The sequence below is a fragment of the Lissotriton helveticus genome, chromosome 2_1 (genome assembly GCF_964261635.1).
Source record: "Lissotriton helveticus chromosome 2_1, aLisHel1.1, whole genome shotgun sequence".
NCBI classification, from domain to species: domain Eukaryota; kingdom Metazoa; phylum Chordata; class Amphibia; order Caudata; family Salamandridae; genus Lissotriton; species Lissotriton helveticus.
In genome coordinates this window covers 1,109,462,017-1,109,480,655 of record NC_136059.1, presented here as the reverse complement: position 1 = coordinate 1,109,480,655, position 18,639 = coordinate 1,109,462,017, and the positions used below count along the sequence as shown (strand labels likewise).

General features: G+C 41.1%; 1 protein-coding gene across 2 annotated transcripts in view; it reads left to right on the top strand.

The window, feature by feature from the left end:
* The window catches only part of ERMP1 (endoplasmic reticulum metallopeptidase 1), a 689,629-nt gene that overhangs the window by 360,770 nt on the left and 310,220 nt on the right, over window positions 1-18,639 (top strand). For both annotated transcript variants that reach the window (XM_078675921.1, XM_078675920.1), the window contains exon 5: window positions 17,312-17,458. In XM_078675921.1, the coding sequence (XP_078532047.1) occupies window positions 17,312-17,458 (147 nt within the window). The remainder of the gene's footprint in view (window positions 1-17,311; window positions 17,459-18,639) is intronic.

Here is an 18,639-nt window from a genome sequence, read left to right as displayed (position 1 = left end):
GGTTTCTGGGTATCACCCCCTCATGAGCCAGGCTAGCTTGAATCCAGTGGCACAGCAAGCAGGGGACCCACGTCTGGGCATACCCATCTCATTTAAGGCGAAAAATGCTGCAGCAACAAATGATGGACGGAATGCTTAATAAATCAAACATTCACCCCCAGTCAAGAGATCTGGATTAAATCCATAGTTCTTTAGCTCACCACGCAACCCCAGTTTGGACTCATTCAGCATTCCGTCCATCAATTGTTGCCGCAGCATTTTTCACCCTAAGTGGGATGGGTATGTCCAGATTTGGCCCCTTGCTTGCTGTGCCACTGGATTCAAGCTAGCTATTTTTAGGGACCATTCTTGGTGAGTTGGAAATCCTCTAACTTCAGTCACAGGACAAAAAGTAAATGTATTAAGACAAACTGACTTTTGACCTCTCTCTGAAAGGGAGCAAATGTGACAAGATAAGTTTTAAAAGGCATCTTTATTGCTCAGAAAGTGAAAGAGCAATAAAAATACCTTTAAATCTTGCTATCCTGTCACATTTGCTGGATTTCAAAGACCCAGGTCAAAAGTCAGTTTGTCTTCCTACATTTAGTTTTCTTTCTGTGACTAAAGTTAGAGGATTTTGTAAAGTGAATGGTGTGACAATTGAACTGTGCAAAGCATGTTAAATGAAAGTCTATAAAATATTAGGCTTTTTTCTAACACAACACAGTAATAGCTAAGTGAACTGTTCAAACATTTCAAATATATATATTTAGCTAATTATGAAATCTCATTTTTGTAATTCTGTGGTAAAAAAAATATTTGTATAGGATCAAAAAAATTAGAACACTTTATTTAGTGATGTACATATTTTAAATATTTTTGCTGAAACCCAATTTACAAACATTGTTTATGCACTATTATCAGTAAAACTACGTTAGTGGAATCGTTTTGTGGCAGTTTCAATGGAAAATATGCTATGTGCAAATGACAGTGCACTATCACTTCATGCTTTGGTAATATATTTATGAAAAGTGAGTTTTTAAACATGAACTGGGAATTGTTACTGCTCCTGCCCAGATGACAATGCTATTCGTGAACGTAGAGGCAAGACAGGATCATGCGTACCCTATTTATTGGCTCAATTCTTGTTATACATGGAGCAAACATTTAGTCAGTAAATAGTTTTTTGGTGCAGCAGAAATAGTGTACTTGCATATTTGAAGGTGCTCTCTTACGTAATAGTAAAGAAAAGGGCAGCTCCATAAGACCAAATATTTGCCTAGGATCACACAATTTGAGACCAGTTCACAGGTCAAGCACATTACAGTTAGGTCGAGTAGATTATTAAAGTTACTGGACCTGCAGGTCTAGTAACATTTTTATAATTTTTCTAGCCCTGTCATTAGTAGCAGTAGAAGACCATGTCAACCGCATTCTCATATCACATTCAGGAGGGACATGAAAGTATCAAAGAACAAAAATTCCCTATCGACCTCTTAATATCTATATAAAAAAACTTTCTATTTACTGTGGACTTTTTAGACACAAGGTGGCTACAGATATTTTTACTTTTGAAGTTTTTTATTATTCATTTTTTATCATTTCTTTATATTGTTATTTCATTTCATAGTTATTTTACAAAAAGACACATACAAATTCATGAAGACAATTAGTATACAGATATCGTACAGAAAAAAGAAACTAATACTGATTCACCAAAGTCTCATACAACCACTTTCATACACACTCCATTCAATCTTCTTTCTGTGTCGGAGGGATCACGTGTAGTATTGTGATCTAATACGCAAGGTCGACGCGTTTCGGTGGGCTGTGACCACCTTCCTCAGGACCTCTTGGCAGAATAACCGATCTCACCAAAGAAAATTAAATATTCTGTATCGATATCTGTAATAATAAATAACATTCAATAACTATTACATATTTCTCAGATTACAATTCAATTCATATATGACATCTTTTAAATAGTTTCTTCACTTATGACTTTTCTTATAAACTTGCACCTTGTGAAAATATCACAACAACTTGGTTCCAATTCATTATTCATTTCTTTCTTGTTTTTGTGAAAATGCTCCGCTAACTAGAAACCAGCACAATGTATTCATATAAATGTACCATGAGGGTTTTGAACAGAAAAGGGGAGAAAAAAGAAGGTTGAGGAAAGATCCACAATGATTCCAGGAAGAAAGGATTTCTAAAATCTTACACAGAGGTGATCTCTAAAATTTAGATCAGTCTCCCACATACAATGAATAATGGTTTCTCCACTTCATCCTATGTTCCTTACCTAGAGAATTACGGTGACGCAACTCCTCTTTTATTCAAACTTCATATATGGCAATTCGTCTGTAATCTACTATGCCATTCGATATCTGCATGTAATGGGCATTATTTCAGTTAATGTGTTTTAATAAAATTATAGGCTACATTTCTCTGAAGATGCTGGCATGGCTTACCTAGATTATACCATACGATGGGGATAAGTTAAATCACCCGAAGAAGTAGGGGACAGCAACCTTCAAGAGGTGGATCCTCTGACTGGGTATTTCTACAAACAAATAATGCATGTATAGATTGAAGATGGAAGTGTTATAGATCTACTCATTCACTCTGTTGTTTGTGAGATACAATAAGTAAAGCACTAACCTGTTTAATTTATAGAAGACTGTTGTTATTCAAATCCTTTATATTCTTTCTTTTAAAAAAACGACTTGTGCGTATTCTTGCTATCCTTGGTTGTCTATTTAATTTCTATGAACGACTAGGAGGTTTTTTAGAGTATTCCAGAATTACAAGGCGCACAGCCAGAGTATCCGTAAAGTTAAAGGTAGCAATGAAGGTTATTCAAGGATTGGTACAGGCAATAGGGCGAACGGTAAATCCTCACAACCGCTCAAAGATGGACCAAGCATTGGTACATACAAGAACAAAAGAAAACCACAATGCCCCTGCACTAGTACAGAAAAATTATTATAGAGGTGAATGGTAGCTACAAAGTCACTCTGCTAAGTATGAAGAATGGATCGAACAACACCCCATTCATACAAAATAGTTCAATAGTAGGTGATTCTCTTAAGACAAAATAGAGAAAGAAGTTTAGGATGTAATCCGTTGCTGGTACGAAAAAGTTCCGTTTATTGTTCCTTAAGGTAGGCCAACACGTGTTTCATCGCAGGGAAACAGACTGCGAATCTTCAGGGCTGGATTGAAACATAAAGAGTACATTTGCGATCATATTTACATTGCAAGTGTATAAAAAGGTGACTGGGTAGTGTCACCATATGTGAAATGGAAAACATGCCAACTTGTGACTGTAGGTGATTTAGTGTCAACGTGTATGGAGACATTTCTTTGTGTGTGGGGTGACAAAATTACAACTCTGTGAGTTCTGGTCCTATTGCTACTAGTGAAGTGACGTAGACAGTTAACAACTAATGGCCGTAGAAAAAATTATTATGGTGCTATATGTGGAAAGGGTGTGTTCCAATGTGGAGTGTATAGCAAGAAAGTACGAAATCCCGCGTGACCGTTGTGGTAAGATTACATACATTTCTGTGAACTCATATGTTAGCTGCACCAGGGCGCTTAATTGGTAGATGTGTCTCATATTCTTAACATGGTTCGCTTAGTGTATATTGTACATCACCAACTACTTTATAATGGATTGCTGGAATGTTTATTCCTATTTTTAGCTCTACATTCTTAGGTGTCAGCTATATATTTATTTATTGCGCTGTATATTACTTTGGTATTTAGTACAAGTTGTGCGGTGATGGTGCACACTGTCTACAGAAACAGACGCATCAAGTATGAATCTGCATAAATCATATATTGAAGAAACGATCATTTGTAAAATCCATAGTTCGAGATAGTCTGTTAAAATGATCTCTATTTCTGGTACTCATCTAGAGTTAAGTATAAAAAAGGACCGTGCAACGCATGCTCAGTAAATATATTGCTGATCAGTTTAGGGGATATCCAAAACACTCACCCTAATTAGTGAGGTGCAAAGGCCACCTCAGATCAAGATATTCAAAGGATCCTGTGACGGAGTTTCACTGTGTGTGTGAAATCAACCTCCGGTGAGACCTGATGAGTCTGTGGGTGGTAATTGGGAGTATTGTTTGTAAAACACGTAACCTGGTAGACTAAATCGTCACTTAGTCTATAGGTGCATATAAAAACAAGAAGGGTTGAAGAAATGCGCGAAAAGCTAAAAAGACATACCTCAGTAGTTTAGCATCAAAGTTGAACCGGGAGGAGAGGATTTACAGGTTACTCCGATTGAGTGACGAAGTCAACCAACAAGAAAAGGCGGGTACACCTATATTTATCCGTCACGGAAAAATAAAATAAAGCAAAACGGAATGTTTAGACTCAAAGTTCTTATCTGGTGAGTGGGCCAGGTAATCACGGTTTTAGAAGAGGAAGAGAGCGTCAGGGAAAGGTCGCTTACCTTTTCACAGCAGTTCTCCCTCTTGAGTTTCCCGGCGCCGTTTTCCGAGGACGGTCACGTGACAGGAAACCCGGCCTGAAGATATACCGGCCAGAGGTTCCCTGTTAGGACAAAGACTAGAACGCCTACCTGAGTAGTTCATTATTTAAAAAGGGGACTATAGTGAAGAGGTACTCAAGTCCACAATAGTTATTATGGGCCTGTCCGGGCTTATCTAAGGTTAACGGGTCTTTCCTTTACTTTAAGAGTATTATTTTTGGAATTGCGTAGGTCTGATATAATTAAATCAGTAATGATCAAGATAGGCGAGTCTTTTGATTTTACGGCGGTTCTGTGGCGCTAGGTTTACGGGAATGATCAATTAATTATTTTGCGAGCATGCGTGCAAAAACGAGTCTAGATTGCAAATCAGGTATATGTACAACAAAAATCTTTCGTTGTTAGTTTGTTTTTTGTTGTATACGTGAAGCTCATAGATTACTGTTTTTGGACAGAGGAATCATATTATTATTGTTCCTCACATACAGTTAGGTACTTTAATAACTAGGGAGGTGTACTGTTACATTATGGACACAAATGGAAGGTTTTGTTTGAGAGAGTCCATCCAAGTTAGATTCTTAAAACAAAGAGAAATCTGTCTAGCGTATACAATAAATTGGTGATGCTGCTCCTATTTGCATATTAAGTTTACGTTGTCTAAGTATACAAAAAAATGTGCAAGATAAACACAAAATCTACTAAAAATATAATAAATTTCCAAAAAATATAGAGTACCCACGAGTGCTTATTCAAAAAAGTTTGTCTGTGGGGGTCATTAACGGCAACATATTTCGAACGGTACATGTTCATCCACAAATCATACAAAGAACGAAATTATGTCTTTCTGATAAGAAGTTTAGGATGATTCGTTTAATACATAATTGGTTTGGATCAATGTGCAACATTAGTAAAGTATGAAGAAATGAGATACAAACAACAATAAAATATAAAAAACACAAAATTTTCTTAGTATTATTGTTTTCTCATTGTAAGTTGTATGAGAACTTATGGATACAAAAACACGGTTTTGGATCCTTTATGTTTGCTAGTTCCCTAGGAAAAATTGCATCTCTGGGTCATAGTTTAAACCGTGTTCAATACTTTGAAGACGCATTATCCACGTGGCCTCTTTGCGTCTGAGTGTCAGTTCTCTGTTGCCTCCTCTTATGTGTACAGGCACGGTATCGATTCCATAGAAAGAAACCGAAAAGTCTTCTGTGTTGGCCTGACACGTAGCCACATGAAGAGCCACCGGATATCTGGGATCCTGTTTCTGAATGACTCTCATGTGTTCCGCTATCCTCTCTTTTAGTGTTCTGATGGTGCTTCCTACGTAGAGTTTGCCACATCGGCATTCAATGATGTATACAACATATTTAGTAACACAATTGATATTGACTCTTATATCATAAGTCTCTTTGTCTGGTCCATAAAAGTGTTTAGTTCTGTGTTTGGCCCATTTGCACATTGTACAAAAGCCGCACTTGAAAAACCCATTGCTGCGTTGGGTTAACCAAGTTGCTGTCATGTCATTTCGTGGGACGGTTGGACTCAGTCTATTTCTCAGTGTTCTCCCTTTTCGATAGGTAATTTGGGGGGTTGTAGGTATTATATCCTTCAAGGTAGGATCATCTTTCAGCAGACCCCAATGTTTCGTCATGCTGTGTCTAAGTGAGTGGTGCATTGCGTTGAATTCTGTAATAAGTCTCACTGTAGAGTCTTTCGCTATTGATTGAGTTTTGGGTATCAGCGTATCCGGCCTTTTGATTTTGTTGAGTTTATTCTTTGCCCACCATCATCATTCGTGAAGCAGACAAGGGAGGCAATATTGTGGTTATGAACACTGATGACTATAACAATGAAATACTCAACCAGCTAGCAGACCTATCCTGTTACGAACCCATCGCCAACAACCCCATGGGCACTCTGACAACTACCATTAATGACCACCTACGAACATGGAAAGAGAGTGGTCTCTTGAATGACGACGAGTACCTATATCTCAAAGTATTCAAACCCACATACCCGTGGCTCTACACTCTACCCAAAATCCACAAAGATCTACCCTTTCCTCCTGGAAGGCCGATCGTCTCGGGTATTGGAGGTCCCACCGAGAGAATTGCAGAGTATGTGGACATGTTTCTAAACCCACTGGTGAAGAACTTGCCCTCTTTCATACAAGATTCTAAGCACATATTAAGTGTTTTGGGCGACCAAGACTGGCAACCCAACACTACTTTAGTTACCATGGACGTCGTCGCACTATATACCAGCATCAATCCAACTTTGGGTATAAAAGCAATCACCCAAACTTTGTCCAAACGACCGGCGTCTTTGTGGGCACACACACAAATGCTAATTTCCATGATGAATCTCATCCTGAACAACAATTTTTTCATTTTTCACAAAAAATGGTACCAACAGAAGCGCGGAGTGGCTATGGGCTCTAAATTTTCCCCTTCTTTCGCTAATTTATTTATGGGTGCCTTCGAAGATGACCACATTTGGGGCCCGAAAGGCATAGTATACACTGATTCAATCTTGTTTTGGGGTCGCTATATAGAAGACTGTATTTTACTATGGACAGGGACAGAGGAACTTCTAATTGACTTTTTTGCACATCTCAATCATAACGATTGGGAAATCAAGTTCACAATGAAATCAAGCAGAACAAACATAGAGTTCCTAGACCTGGAGTTGTATGTAGAGAATGATAAACTCCAAAGCAAACTATACAGGAAACCGACCTCTTGCAATGCTATCTTAAGAGCAGACAGTTTCCATCCTCACCACCAAATCAAATCAATTCCCTTTGGAGAATTCCTCCGCGCCAGGAGGAACTGCAGTGACAATAAGAATCTTGAAACAACCATACACGATATGGAAACCAGATTTGAGAGAAGAGGCTACCCTAAAGGCATCCTCACCCGGGCAAAGAATAAACTCAACAAAATCAAAAGGCCGGATACGCTGATACCCAAAACTCAATCAATAGCGAAAGACTCTACAGTGAGACTTATTACAGAATTCAACGCAATGCACCACTCACTTAGACACAGCATGACGAAACATTGGGGTCTGCTGAAAGATGATCCTACCTTGAAGGATATAATACCTACAACCCCCCAAATTACCTATCGAAAAGGGAGAACACTGAGAAATAGACTGAGTCCAACCGTCCCACGAAATGACATGACAGCAACTTGGTTAACCCAACGCAGCAATGGGTTTTTCAAGTGCGGCTTTTGTACAATGTGCAAATGGGCCAAACACAGTACTAAACACTTTTATGGACCAGACAAAGAGACTTATGATATAAGAGTCAATATCAATTGTGTTACTAAATATGTTGTATACATCATTGAATGCCGATGTGGCAAACTCTACGTAGGAAGCACCATCAGAACACTAAAAGAGAGGATAGCGGAACACATGAGAGCCATTCAGAAACAGGATCCCAGATATCCGGTGGCTCTTCATGTGGCTACGTGTCAGGCCAACACAGAAGACTTTTCGGTTTCTTTCTATGGAATCGATACCGTGCCTGTACACATAAGAGGAGGCAACAGAGAACTGACACTCAGACGCAAAGAGGCCACGTGGATAATGCGTCTTCAAAGTATTGAACACGGTTTAAACTATGACCCAGAGATGCAATTTTTCCTAGGGAACTAGCAAACATAAAGGATCCAAAACCGTGTTTTTGTATCCATAAGTTCTCATACAACTTACAATGAGAAAACAATAATACTAAGAAAATTTTGTTTTTTATATTTTATTGTTGTTTGTATCTCATTTCTTCATACTTTACTAATGTTGCACATTGATCCAAACCAATTATGTATTAAGCGAATCATCCTAAACTTCTTATCAGAAAGACATAATTTCGTTCTTTGTATGATTTGTTGATGAACATGTACCGTTCGAAATATGTTGCCGTTAATGACCCCCACAGACAAACTTTTTTGAATAAGCACTCGTGGGTACTCTATATTTTTTGGAAATTTATTATATTTTTAGTAGATTTTGTGTTTATCTTGCACATTTTTTTGTATACTTAGACAACGTAAACTTAATATGCAAATAGGAGCAGCATCACCAATTTATTGTATACGCTAGACAGATTTCTCTTTGTTTTAAGAATCTAACTTGGATGGACTCTCTCAAACAAAACCTTCCATTTGTGTCCATAATGTAACAGTACACCTCCCTAGTTATTAAAGTACCTAACTGTATGTGAGGAACAATAATAATATGATTCCTCTGTCCAAAAACAGTAATCTATGAGCTTCACGTATACAACAAAAAACAAACTAACAACGAAAGATTTTTGTTGTACATATACCTGATTTGCAATCTAGACTCGTTTTTGCACGCATGCTCGCAAAATAATTAATTGATCATTCCCGTAAACCTAGCGCCACAGAACCGCCGTAAAATCAAAAGACTCGCCTATCTTGATCATTACTGATTTAATTATATCAGACCTACGCAATTCCAAAAATAATACTCTTAAAGTAAAGGAAAGACCCGTTAACCTTAGATAAGCCCGGACAGGCCCATAATAACTATTGTGGACTTGAGTACCTCTTCACTATAGTCCCCTTTTTAAATAATGAACTACTCAGGTAGGCGTTCTAGTCTTTGTCCTAACAGGGAACCTCTGGCCGGTATATCTTCAGGCCGGGTTTCCTGTCACGTGACCGTCCTCGGAAAACGGCGCCGGGAAACTCAAGAGGGAGAACTGCTGTGAAAAGGTAAGCGACCTTTCCCTGACGCTCTCTTCCTCTTCTAAAACCGTGATTACCTGGCCCACTCACCAGATAAGAACTTTGAGTCTAAACATTCCGTTTTGCTTTATTTTATTTTTCCGTGACGGATAAATATAGGTGTACCCGCCTTTTCTTGTTGGTTGACTTCGTCACTCAATCGGAGTAACCTGTAAATCCTCTCCTCCCGGTTCAACTTTGATGCTAAACTACTGAGGTATGTCTTTTTAGCTTTTCGCGCATTTCTTCAACCCTTCTTGTTTTTATATGCACCTATAGACTAAGTGACGATTTAGTCTACCAGGTTACGTGTTTTACAAACAATACTCCCAATTACCACCCACAGACTCATCAGGTCTCACCGGAGGTTGATTTCACACACACAGTGAAACTCCGTCACAGGATCCTTTGAATATCTTGATCTGAGGTGGCCTTTGCACCTCACTAATTAGGGTGAGTGTTTTGGATATCCCCTAAACTGATCAGCAATATATTTACTGAGCATGCGTTGCACGGTCCTTTTTTATACTTAACTCTAGATGAGTACCAGAAATAGAGATCATTTTAACAGACTATCTCGAACTATGGATTTTACAAATGATTGTTTCTTCAATATATGATTTATGCAGATTCATACTTGATGCGTCTGTTTCTGTAGACAGTGTGCACCATCACCGCACAACTTGTACTAAATACCAAAGTAATATACAGCGCAATAAATAAATATATAGCTGACACCTAAGAATGTAGAGCTAAAAATAGGAATAAACATTCCAGCAATCCATTATAAAGTAGTTGGTGATGTACAATATACACTAAGCGAACCATGTTAAGAATATGAGACACATCTACCAATTAAGCGCCCTGGTGCAGCTAACATATGAGTTCACAGAAATGTATGTAATCTTACCACAACGGTCACGCGGGATTTCGTACTTTCTTGCTATACACTCCACATTGGAACACACCCTTTCCACATATAGCACCATAATAATTTTTTCTACGGCCATTAGTTGTTAACTGTCTACGTCACTTCACTAGTAGCAATAGGACCAGAACTCACAGAGTTGTAATTTTGTCACCCCACACACAAAGAAATGTCTCCATACACGTTGACACTAAATCACCTACAGTCACAAGTTGGCATGTTTTCCATTTCACATATGGTGACACTACCCAGTCACCTTTTTATACACTTGCAATGTAAATATGATCGCAAATGTACTCTTTATGTTTCAATCCAGCCCTGAAGATTCGCAGTCTGTTTCCCTGCGATGAAACACGTGTTGGCCTACCTTAAGGAACAATAAACGGAACTTTTTCGTACCAGCAACGGATTACATCCTAAACTTCTTTCTCTATTTTGTCTTAAGAGAATCACCTACTATTGAACTATTTTGTATGAATGGGGTGTTGTTCGATCCATTCTTCATACTTAGCAGAGTGACTTTGTAGCTACCATTCACCTCTATAATAATTTTTCTGTACTAGTGCAGGGGCATTGTGGTTTTCGTCTATTTAATTTCTGTTTTGCATGAATAAAACAAAAAGTATAGATTTAATGAGAATCTAGTTACGTTTTAGCGGTCTGTCTATGATTATTATTTAAACATACATAGATGCTCAGATTATGATCCGGTTAGCTAACATTGGTGTTTTATGAGATATTTCAGATCGTGTGTGACTAAACCTTTTACACGGTGTTGTTAGTTTCCTACTGGTTACAGATAGGAAAACCCTTACTCGACAACGGCATACCATCCTGACCCCATAAGCTACCGCCGAGAAATGCAACTGACAGCGACCCCATAATGGGCTCAGCAGCGCCAGACTTGGAATAATGTAACGCCGCGGAGCCCCCCACACGAACCGCCAGCACCCGCATCCCCCAACGTCAGGCCACGGCACTGCGCCTCAGACACTGTGGCTCTCTCTTTCAAGATATGGGGTCACTCTGTATTTTACGAACATCTAAGATCACATTCGTTTGTTACCTAACTTTGTGCTTACCTTGATTTTTCGGTCACTTGGACATCACGAAGCCCTCGCTGTAGTTTCCCCCGGGTTGGAATAACGCGAGTCACGGCAGTTCATTTAAATATGCTGGGACATAAAAGTATCACAGGAATCCCTGATTCGTTTCTAAACTCTGGCTTCACTGACAGCAGGAATCAGTCGTCCATCTTTCGGCTTTTCTCAAGGGTGGAGGACTCCGCATATACTTCTAGTCCCTTGAATCATGAACAGCTGGATGTTTATGCATGCCAGCCCATGTAGAAACTCTGGCAACATGCTGTCATCTTGCTGGTTTCCCACTATTTTCTGTGCTCTTGAGTGCCTAGTGGAAAATCAGGTAGGCATCTTTGGCTCTGGTTGGACCATCCACTTCCCAGAATGCACTGGCATTTGTCCAGCTTCTCGTACCAGATACTCTTTCCCTCCTTTCACCTTCTGAAATGCCGCCAATCTTTTTAGCGCCATCTCTGCTACTACTTCCATCGCTACTGACACTTTTCTAGCTGTCGTGTTCAGATGGCCAATAAGACCAATATGCCCATAGACTGTTTCATCTCACCCTTCTCCCAAGCCCTCTCCTTGCAGGAGATTATTCATTGCTGTCCCAGAACTTGAACTGGCCTCTGACACTTAAGCTGGTGCTGACTCTGTACATCCAAATACAGGCGCTCCTTCCTCCGAAAAAGTTGGTAATGGCTATGCCCTCCCTCGTCCTCTCACCTCAGTGCCAGTGATCGTCATTAAGTCTTTTATCCTCAAATACTTTAAAAATGAGCTCCTTGTACTGTCTGCTTCTAATATCTTGGATACCAGTTACTGAGCATGCAAAGTATGTTCCATTTGTGACTTGGGTAACCAACCTGATGTATTGATAGCAGCCTTCTTGAAAGTTAAGGTGTCATCCTCCCACATGGGCAAAGTGGTAAAAATGTCTTGAATCCTAGAGACCGAAATTAATAATCCAGACATCTTGTTCATGCTAGCTAATTGCATGGCGTCATGGTGTGCTACTGGCTGCACCTGTGCCACGATTTCAATCTTCTTGCTTCCTTACTACCTGGCTCTGTCCAGGAGGATAAATTCATGCATAGCCTGGAAAAGGAAGTGTTAGACCAGAAACTGCTGATATGCCAGGGCATAATCTGTGCTGATGCCAAGACTGTTAACACAGTAGTTTGATCTGTGTGAATAAGGCTGATGGCCCTAGAAGAAGACATCAATTTTCCATCCAGTGGCACAAACATCTTCAGTCTCTACATTGAGGTTCTCCAAATCATGGTGAAATTGCTGATGTCCTATTTCAAGCCCATTAAGGCCTTCTGGAAGAGTTCAGAGCTCCGTTCTGGCTAGCTATCCAGAAAAAAAGAAAGGTTGTGCTCTGTGGATCTGCAGAGTGTTTACTGATGGAATCCGGTGCCTCTTTCGTATGACAGTGAGGAGGGGATGCCTGACCCCTCGGTGGTGGAAACCTTGGGAAGCGTTGTCCGCTTAAAAGTGGGCACCAGGTAGAACTAGTGGACTCTTAGACCCAACTCTTCAGTACAATTTGGACCTGTGGACTCTGCCAGGAAGGAGATCTGCTGCGCTGCTGAAAGGACCGCCACTCTGATGGACTGCTGCTCTGAATGACTGCTACCGTACTGTGCAGACCTGCAGCCCTCTTGCCTGGGTGAGAAGGACTGGACGTGCATCTCTAAACTCAGGACCGAAGAGTGACTCCAAGCCTATTTGGCTGTGGCTGGCCTCCTGATTAGACCCTCAGGGACAAAGCAGGCTCCCAACAACCTTGAACCCAGCACCTGGATTCTGCCATCTGTGAGCCCTACCATGCCAAGTGGTGCCACTCCAGTCCCGGACACTTTAGAAGTGGGCCTGAAGGTGCTCTGCTGCCCATCCGTGGACCCAGTAGAACTGCTGCATCTCCTCTGCTGTGCAGTGCAACCCCGAGCAGATCCAACTCATCGCCTGTGCTGCACAGACTTTCCCGGTATAAGGACTTTGCACTGCCCTCGCAGCCTCATCGGAGTTACTGCTGCTCAATGCATTCCCAACGCAGACCCTTGCATCGCAACCCTCTTGTCTACGGCAGCCTCGACGATGACGCAGAACTCCACATTGTAAGCCAGCAGCTTCCTCTGAACCATCTGATGCGTGGCGCATCATAAACCCCATTGCTGACAGCCTCCTCGATGGTGACGCAGAACCTCGTATTGCAACGTCTCACAACTGATGCTGCATCTCCAGCCAGGACCTTGAACCGCCTCAGTTTGCATCCACGACGCAGGACTCCAACTCTTTGCAACCAGGATTTAAGGTACTCTTGTTCAGCTGGCCTAACTGGGTTTCTATAGCCGTCCCGCGCTCTATTGTGTTCAGACCGACCTTGTAAGTTTGTCCTGGTCTAGAGCAACCAGATCTCCACAGTTAGCGCTTTGTGGTGCTATTTTCACCTAATTCTTTAAAATTGCATATCTTTGGTTCTTCTGATTGGATTTTTCTTGTGTTGTTTTCACTTTATTACTGTTTTCACTTTATTACTGTTTGAAGTGCTGCATAAATACTTTACACAGTGCTTCTAAGTTAAGCCTGGGTGCTCTGTGAAAAGCTACCAGAGGGTTTAGCACTGATTAATTTGGGGTTTGCTTGTGACTTCACCCTGACAAGAATTGTGGTTCCTGCTTGAGTAGGGTTTGACTTCCCTCAACCAGTAACCTAATTTCTCACACCTTGAAGTGATCCTGGCCTTTTGGCAGCTGCAGAAGGTCCACAGCAGTGCCCAACTGAATATTGCCTGGTGACCGTTTCATCAAGGAAGCTAGCAGAGTCCATTACTGTTCTTAGTCTGACCCTAATCAGTCTTGTTTTTCTGACAGCTACTCAAAGGGCCACTCTTTGTTCTTCAAAGAGAATTCAGCTCACCAGGGCCATTGCAGACCCAGAAACTTTAAATGCCCCCCCCCCCCTCCAATCAGGTATCTAACAAACTGTGGATCTGTTCCTGGAGAAATCTACAAATGACATGCTTGTTATGGCCCAAAACAGTCCTTTAGAAGATCTTAGACAACACCCAATACTTAGTCATCCTAGTGGGACAAACCCGGACTTGCTATGTGTAGTTCTTGGACACCTGAGAGAGAAGATGAGGTGTAACGGCCAGAGCTGCCGACTTTGGATTTGGGGAACCATGTTTGAGTCTCTGCATCGGCTCAGCATCCTGTGATTCTGGGTAAATCACTTAAAAGAAAAAATCTGACTTTGTGTTATGTAACTTGTTCATAAACCGCGCTCCAATGCCCTTGGGCTGAGTTTGAGCTATATAAAACTGCAAAAATAAATACATATTGCTAAGTACATCCACCTCCCCCAGAAAAAGATCGAACTTTCCATGTAGGAAATGGTTTGCCATTTTCACAACAATTGCTCAATGGGGGACTTGATAGTAAGGAGTTATCCATCACTCACTTAGGCCACTTCTCTAAGACATTGGGTGTTACGTTGGCTACCAGGAAGTGGTCCTCCTCCAGATTACAATATAAGAGCAAGGGCCTGAGGTTGTGCCATTGGGTCATATCAAGAAACGTCAATCTTATCTGCTTGTTGGAAATGGTCTTTTGCAGGCATCTGATGGAATCAGGCTCTCAAGTGGCCACTTAATAAAATGTACCTTACACCGTCGTAGCCAGATGGATACGACCAGAAAACTCCTTTCTCTAGTACCAATGAGGCAATTTAGTTTCATCTCATCTTGTGGTTTCTTTTCTTCTCCTCTAACTGCTATTAGCAAGACTAATTCAGAAAAGTTAAACTCTTGTGACATGAAGATTCTTTCAAAGAAGACTTCTTTTCGGCTTTCTGTAACTATTGTTGGGCATCTGAGTGAGCTTTAGGCTATTTACAGCTCTACACGATGCACAGTGTTCCCTCACGTAAGCTTTTTATTTCTTTTTTTGAAGAGTTTTATATAGCGCGAACAAGACCACATAAGGGTAACAGATGCTTTATATCGTGGCAGTTCAACTGGCAGACCCCATGGTAATCGTAACACAATCAGAAGAGAAAACAAACATAACAGATCATGAATATCTAAAACAGAACTAAAGGAATTGTATTGATAACTCTCTCTAGTTTGTTTCCCTAAGTTTTGACAGAATACCACCAAAATGAAGACCTTTTTTCTTGTGTTCTTGGCGACCCTACACAGTACTTTGGGCGTGAAGAGATGTTGCACATTCTTGATGACCAGAATTAGCTGTGATTCTGTGCAGAGAGAATAAGTTAGTGCACTCTTCAGATCAACTACCCATGAGGCTGGGCAAGCTGCATCAAAGGCACCTTTGCCTGATTGGCCTCTTTATAGTTGCAGAGTTAAAGCTGCCTCATTTGCATTCCCTTGGCATATGCCTATCGCATATATGTATGGTAACTAAATTGACTAATTCACGTGCATTCATCCTCCTCCCAGCTTGTCAGCCAACTGCCAAAAAAACAATGATAAGCTATTTTTAAATATATAAATTAAGTATTTTGCAAGGGTTCGTTCCCATGCAGAACACACGGGTGTGACTGCATATGATGACATGTCCTATGCGTGGTTCTGGGCGTGCAGTGCTTGAAACTTTTATGAGGTGCAGGTTCCGTTCCCGCCCCAAGGTAACACGGTAGCTACAGATTAACAGTAGGAAAGAGCTTGTCTATTGTTTCTGTGTTTGAGAAGGGTTATCGCAAGTGAGTGACCGTCTTATATCATTCAAGATCCATATTTTGCAAACGCCTACTCTACCTCTACTTTGCCGTTGTCTGGCAAGCCGCACAGCTTTTCCTGGGTGGTTCTACAAGTGAACTTTTCTCTTCTGCTTGTAGCAGTCCCCTCTCCTTGGTGTTCATGGTCGGATTGCCAAACAATTATGTGAGCAACAGTAGAGAGGGGTTTTAGCCCCGCCCACATGTTAGGAGACAGAGCACATGTTTTGATTGGGGAAAAAAAGTGGGTGCTTCCATTAAAAAAATGTGCTTGTGTTCCATGCAACTGTGATTATTTTGTTATTCATCCTGCTGGCTGAGTTTGAACTTTCAGGGAGGGGCACTCACATGACATTGTAAAAATATTAGTGTCTTAGATAACCAGATAATTTATGGTGTTCTCTGGCAACAGCACAGATGGGAGGAGGGCATTCATTAACCTAGATGGGTTTTTAGGTCTAGCTTGACAGTGCAACTTTCCCCTGACTTTTTATTGTTCAAAGTATTTTTGAGATTCTATGCAACAAACATCAGAAGGTATAGGACAGCGGGAAGACTTACAGACATCTCTTATGAGGAATGACAATAGGTACATACTTAGTTAACCACAGAGGCATGGTGACCGAGTGACAGAGGCATATAGTTACAGCAAATCCTGGTGTCTCTGGGGCATGGAGTTGTGTTGGTTTGGGGGTTAGAGGGAAGTTTGCAGCTGTAGGGTTGGTTAATCGTTACCATTATTGTAGAGTAGGATACCCCAAGGTAGCATTGTGGGTGGAGTAAGAGCGGAGTATTGGGGGGGGGGCGAGGGGGGAGGAGAGAGAGCGATCGTATAGCAAGGAGGGGAGGTGTGAGGTTAGAAGTGGGAGGGTTAATGAAGGGTCCATTTGGAAGACCTTTTAACCTACAGCAATATTATTCTGCAGTACTTTGCTTCCACACAATTGCATATCCATGCTATCGACTTATAATGCTTCACAATACCATTCCTTTACAGCCAGACCTATTGTCATTGCCAGTGCTTGTTATTACTGCCTTAGAGCGTGCAGAATGTAAGTCGCGAGGAAAGAATTCCCCACCTTCAGGTTCGGTTAGACTGTGCTGTACATACAGCATGGCTTTTATACTGCTAGAAATGTGATCCAGTTAGAAAAGCTGAGGTAATCCATTCCACGCCTGTTTGCCTACTAATTCGCAGTATTTCTATTGTTCATTGCTTGCTTGGTGGCTTCTAGTAGTGTCAGATTTTTTCTTCTGTCTGTCTCATTGGTGAGTTTTCTGTGTGTCGTGACAGGGCCCGAGAACCCGTGGCTGGTCCGCGCCTACGCCTCTTCCGCCGTGCACCCCTTCGCGTCAGTGGCGGCGCAGGAAGTTTTCCAGAGCGGAATTATCCCGTCGGATACCGATTTCCGAATCTACAGGGACTTTGGCAACATTCCAGGTAGGTCAGGAGTTTAGAAATGTTTAAGCAGCTCACCCGCGCATTAACAAACAATTGTAATTTCAAATATTTATGTGCTCATTGTGCTGCGAGGCGCGATAAGGCACGCGGTAACTTTACACCGGGTGCTTTGATTTTACATGGGAGAACAGCCTGGAGAGCGAGCCTTTCAAGTGGCTTCCACAATGGGATTACAATAATAAATACAACGTAATAGCATAAGAAAACGAAATTCGAGGTCACCAAGGGGCGTTTGTGCAATAAAGTTCCTCTATGTTCTAAACTGAAATATCTTCTCCTAGGTCACTTCCCTCAGATTTAATTATTAATTTTCTCTGTTTACATGCTGTCGTTGTGTTAAGGTCCATAATAGAACACTGTAATTTTTAGATGTTTGAGGAGTGAGCCGTATTGCTATCAAATTACTTCAGAAGTATTGAAACTAAAATGTTAATTTGAGACTGGTCATGGCTCTTGCGTGACCACGGTGTGGTTTTAGAGCTGCCTTGTGCGCCACACCTTTGTGAGAAGACACTAGGATGGATCCCGCCAGTACCCCGTCCCCTTTCTAGCCTGGCGGATACCGGATCTCTGATCAGCCCACTATCTGCCACTAGCCCTATGCAATGTAAAGCAAGAAATTGGAGCACTTTGTTGTATTTTTACAATAGTTATAGTTAAAGCAAATTTCACCAGTTCCAGTACTTTCCTTATCTTACAATTGATTTTGAAGATTAACTTCTAATAGGCCTTAGAGGCATCTAAATTTACAATCTGTGTTGGTCAATGCTCTCTTCCCTAACTGCACGCCTCCCCCTGCGGGTAACATTTCTACTGCTTCTCTTGCCATGTTGCGACCACTGCCATTCATACATGATCTACTTTATGGAGCTGCAATGGATTGGATTTTACCTGAGGCTTACCAGCATTGATTTGTGCAGAGGTAACTATAGCTGTCCTTTTAGTAGGTTCAATTCTCGTTTCAGGTGCCCTTCAATCAAGGTACAGTGAAGATCACATTTGGATACCCTTACTCCTTGATCAAAATGACTGTTTTCTTTAGTGTGTGGAGTTTCTTTTGCCTGAGGTAGAGCAGTGTTCTAATGGACAGCATCAGCACAGTGTGTCTGGCTGTAGAACAACAGTCTCATCTTGACCTTGTACGCAGTTTACAAAAACAA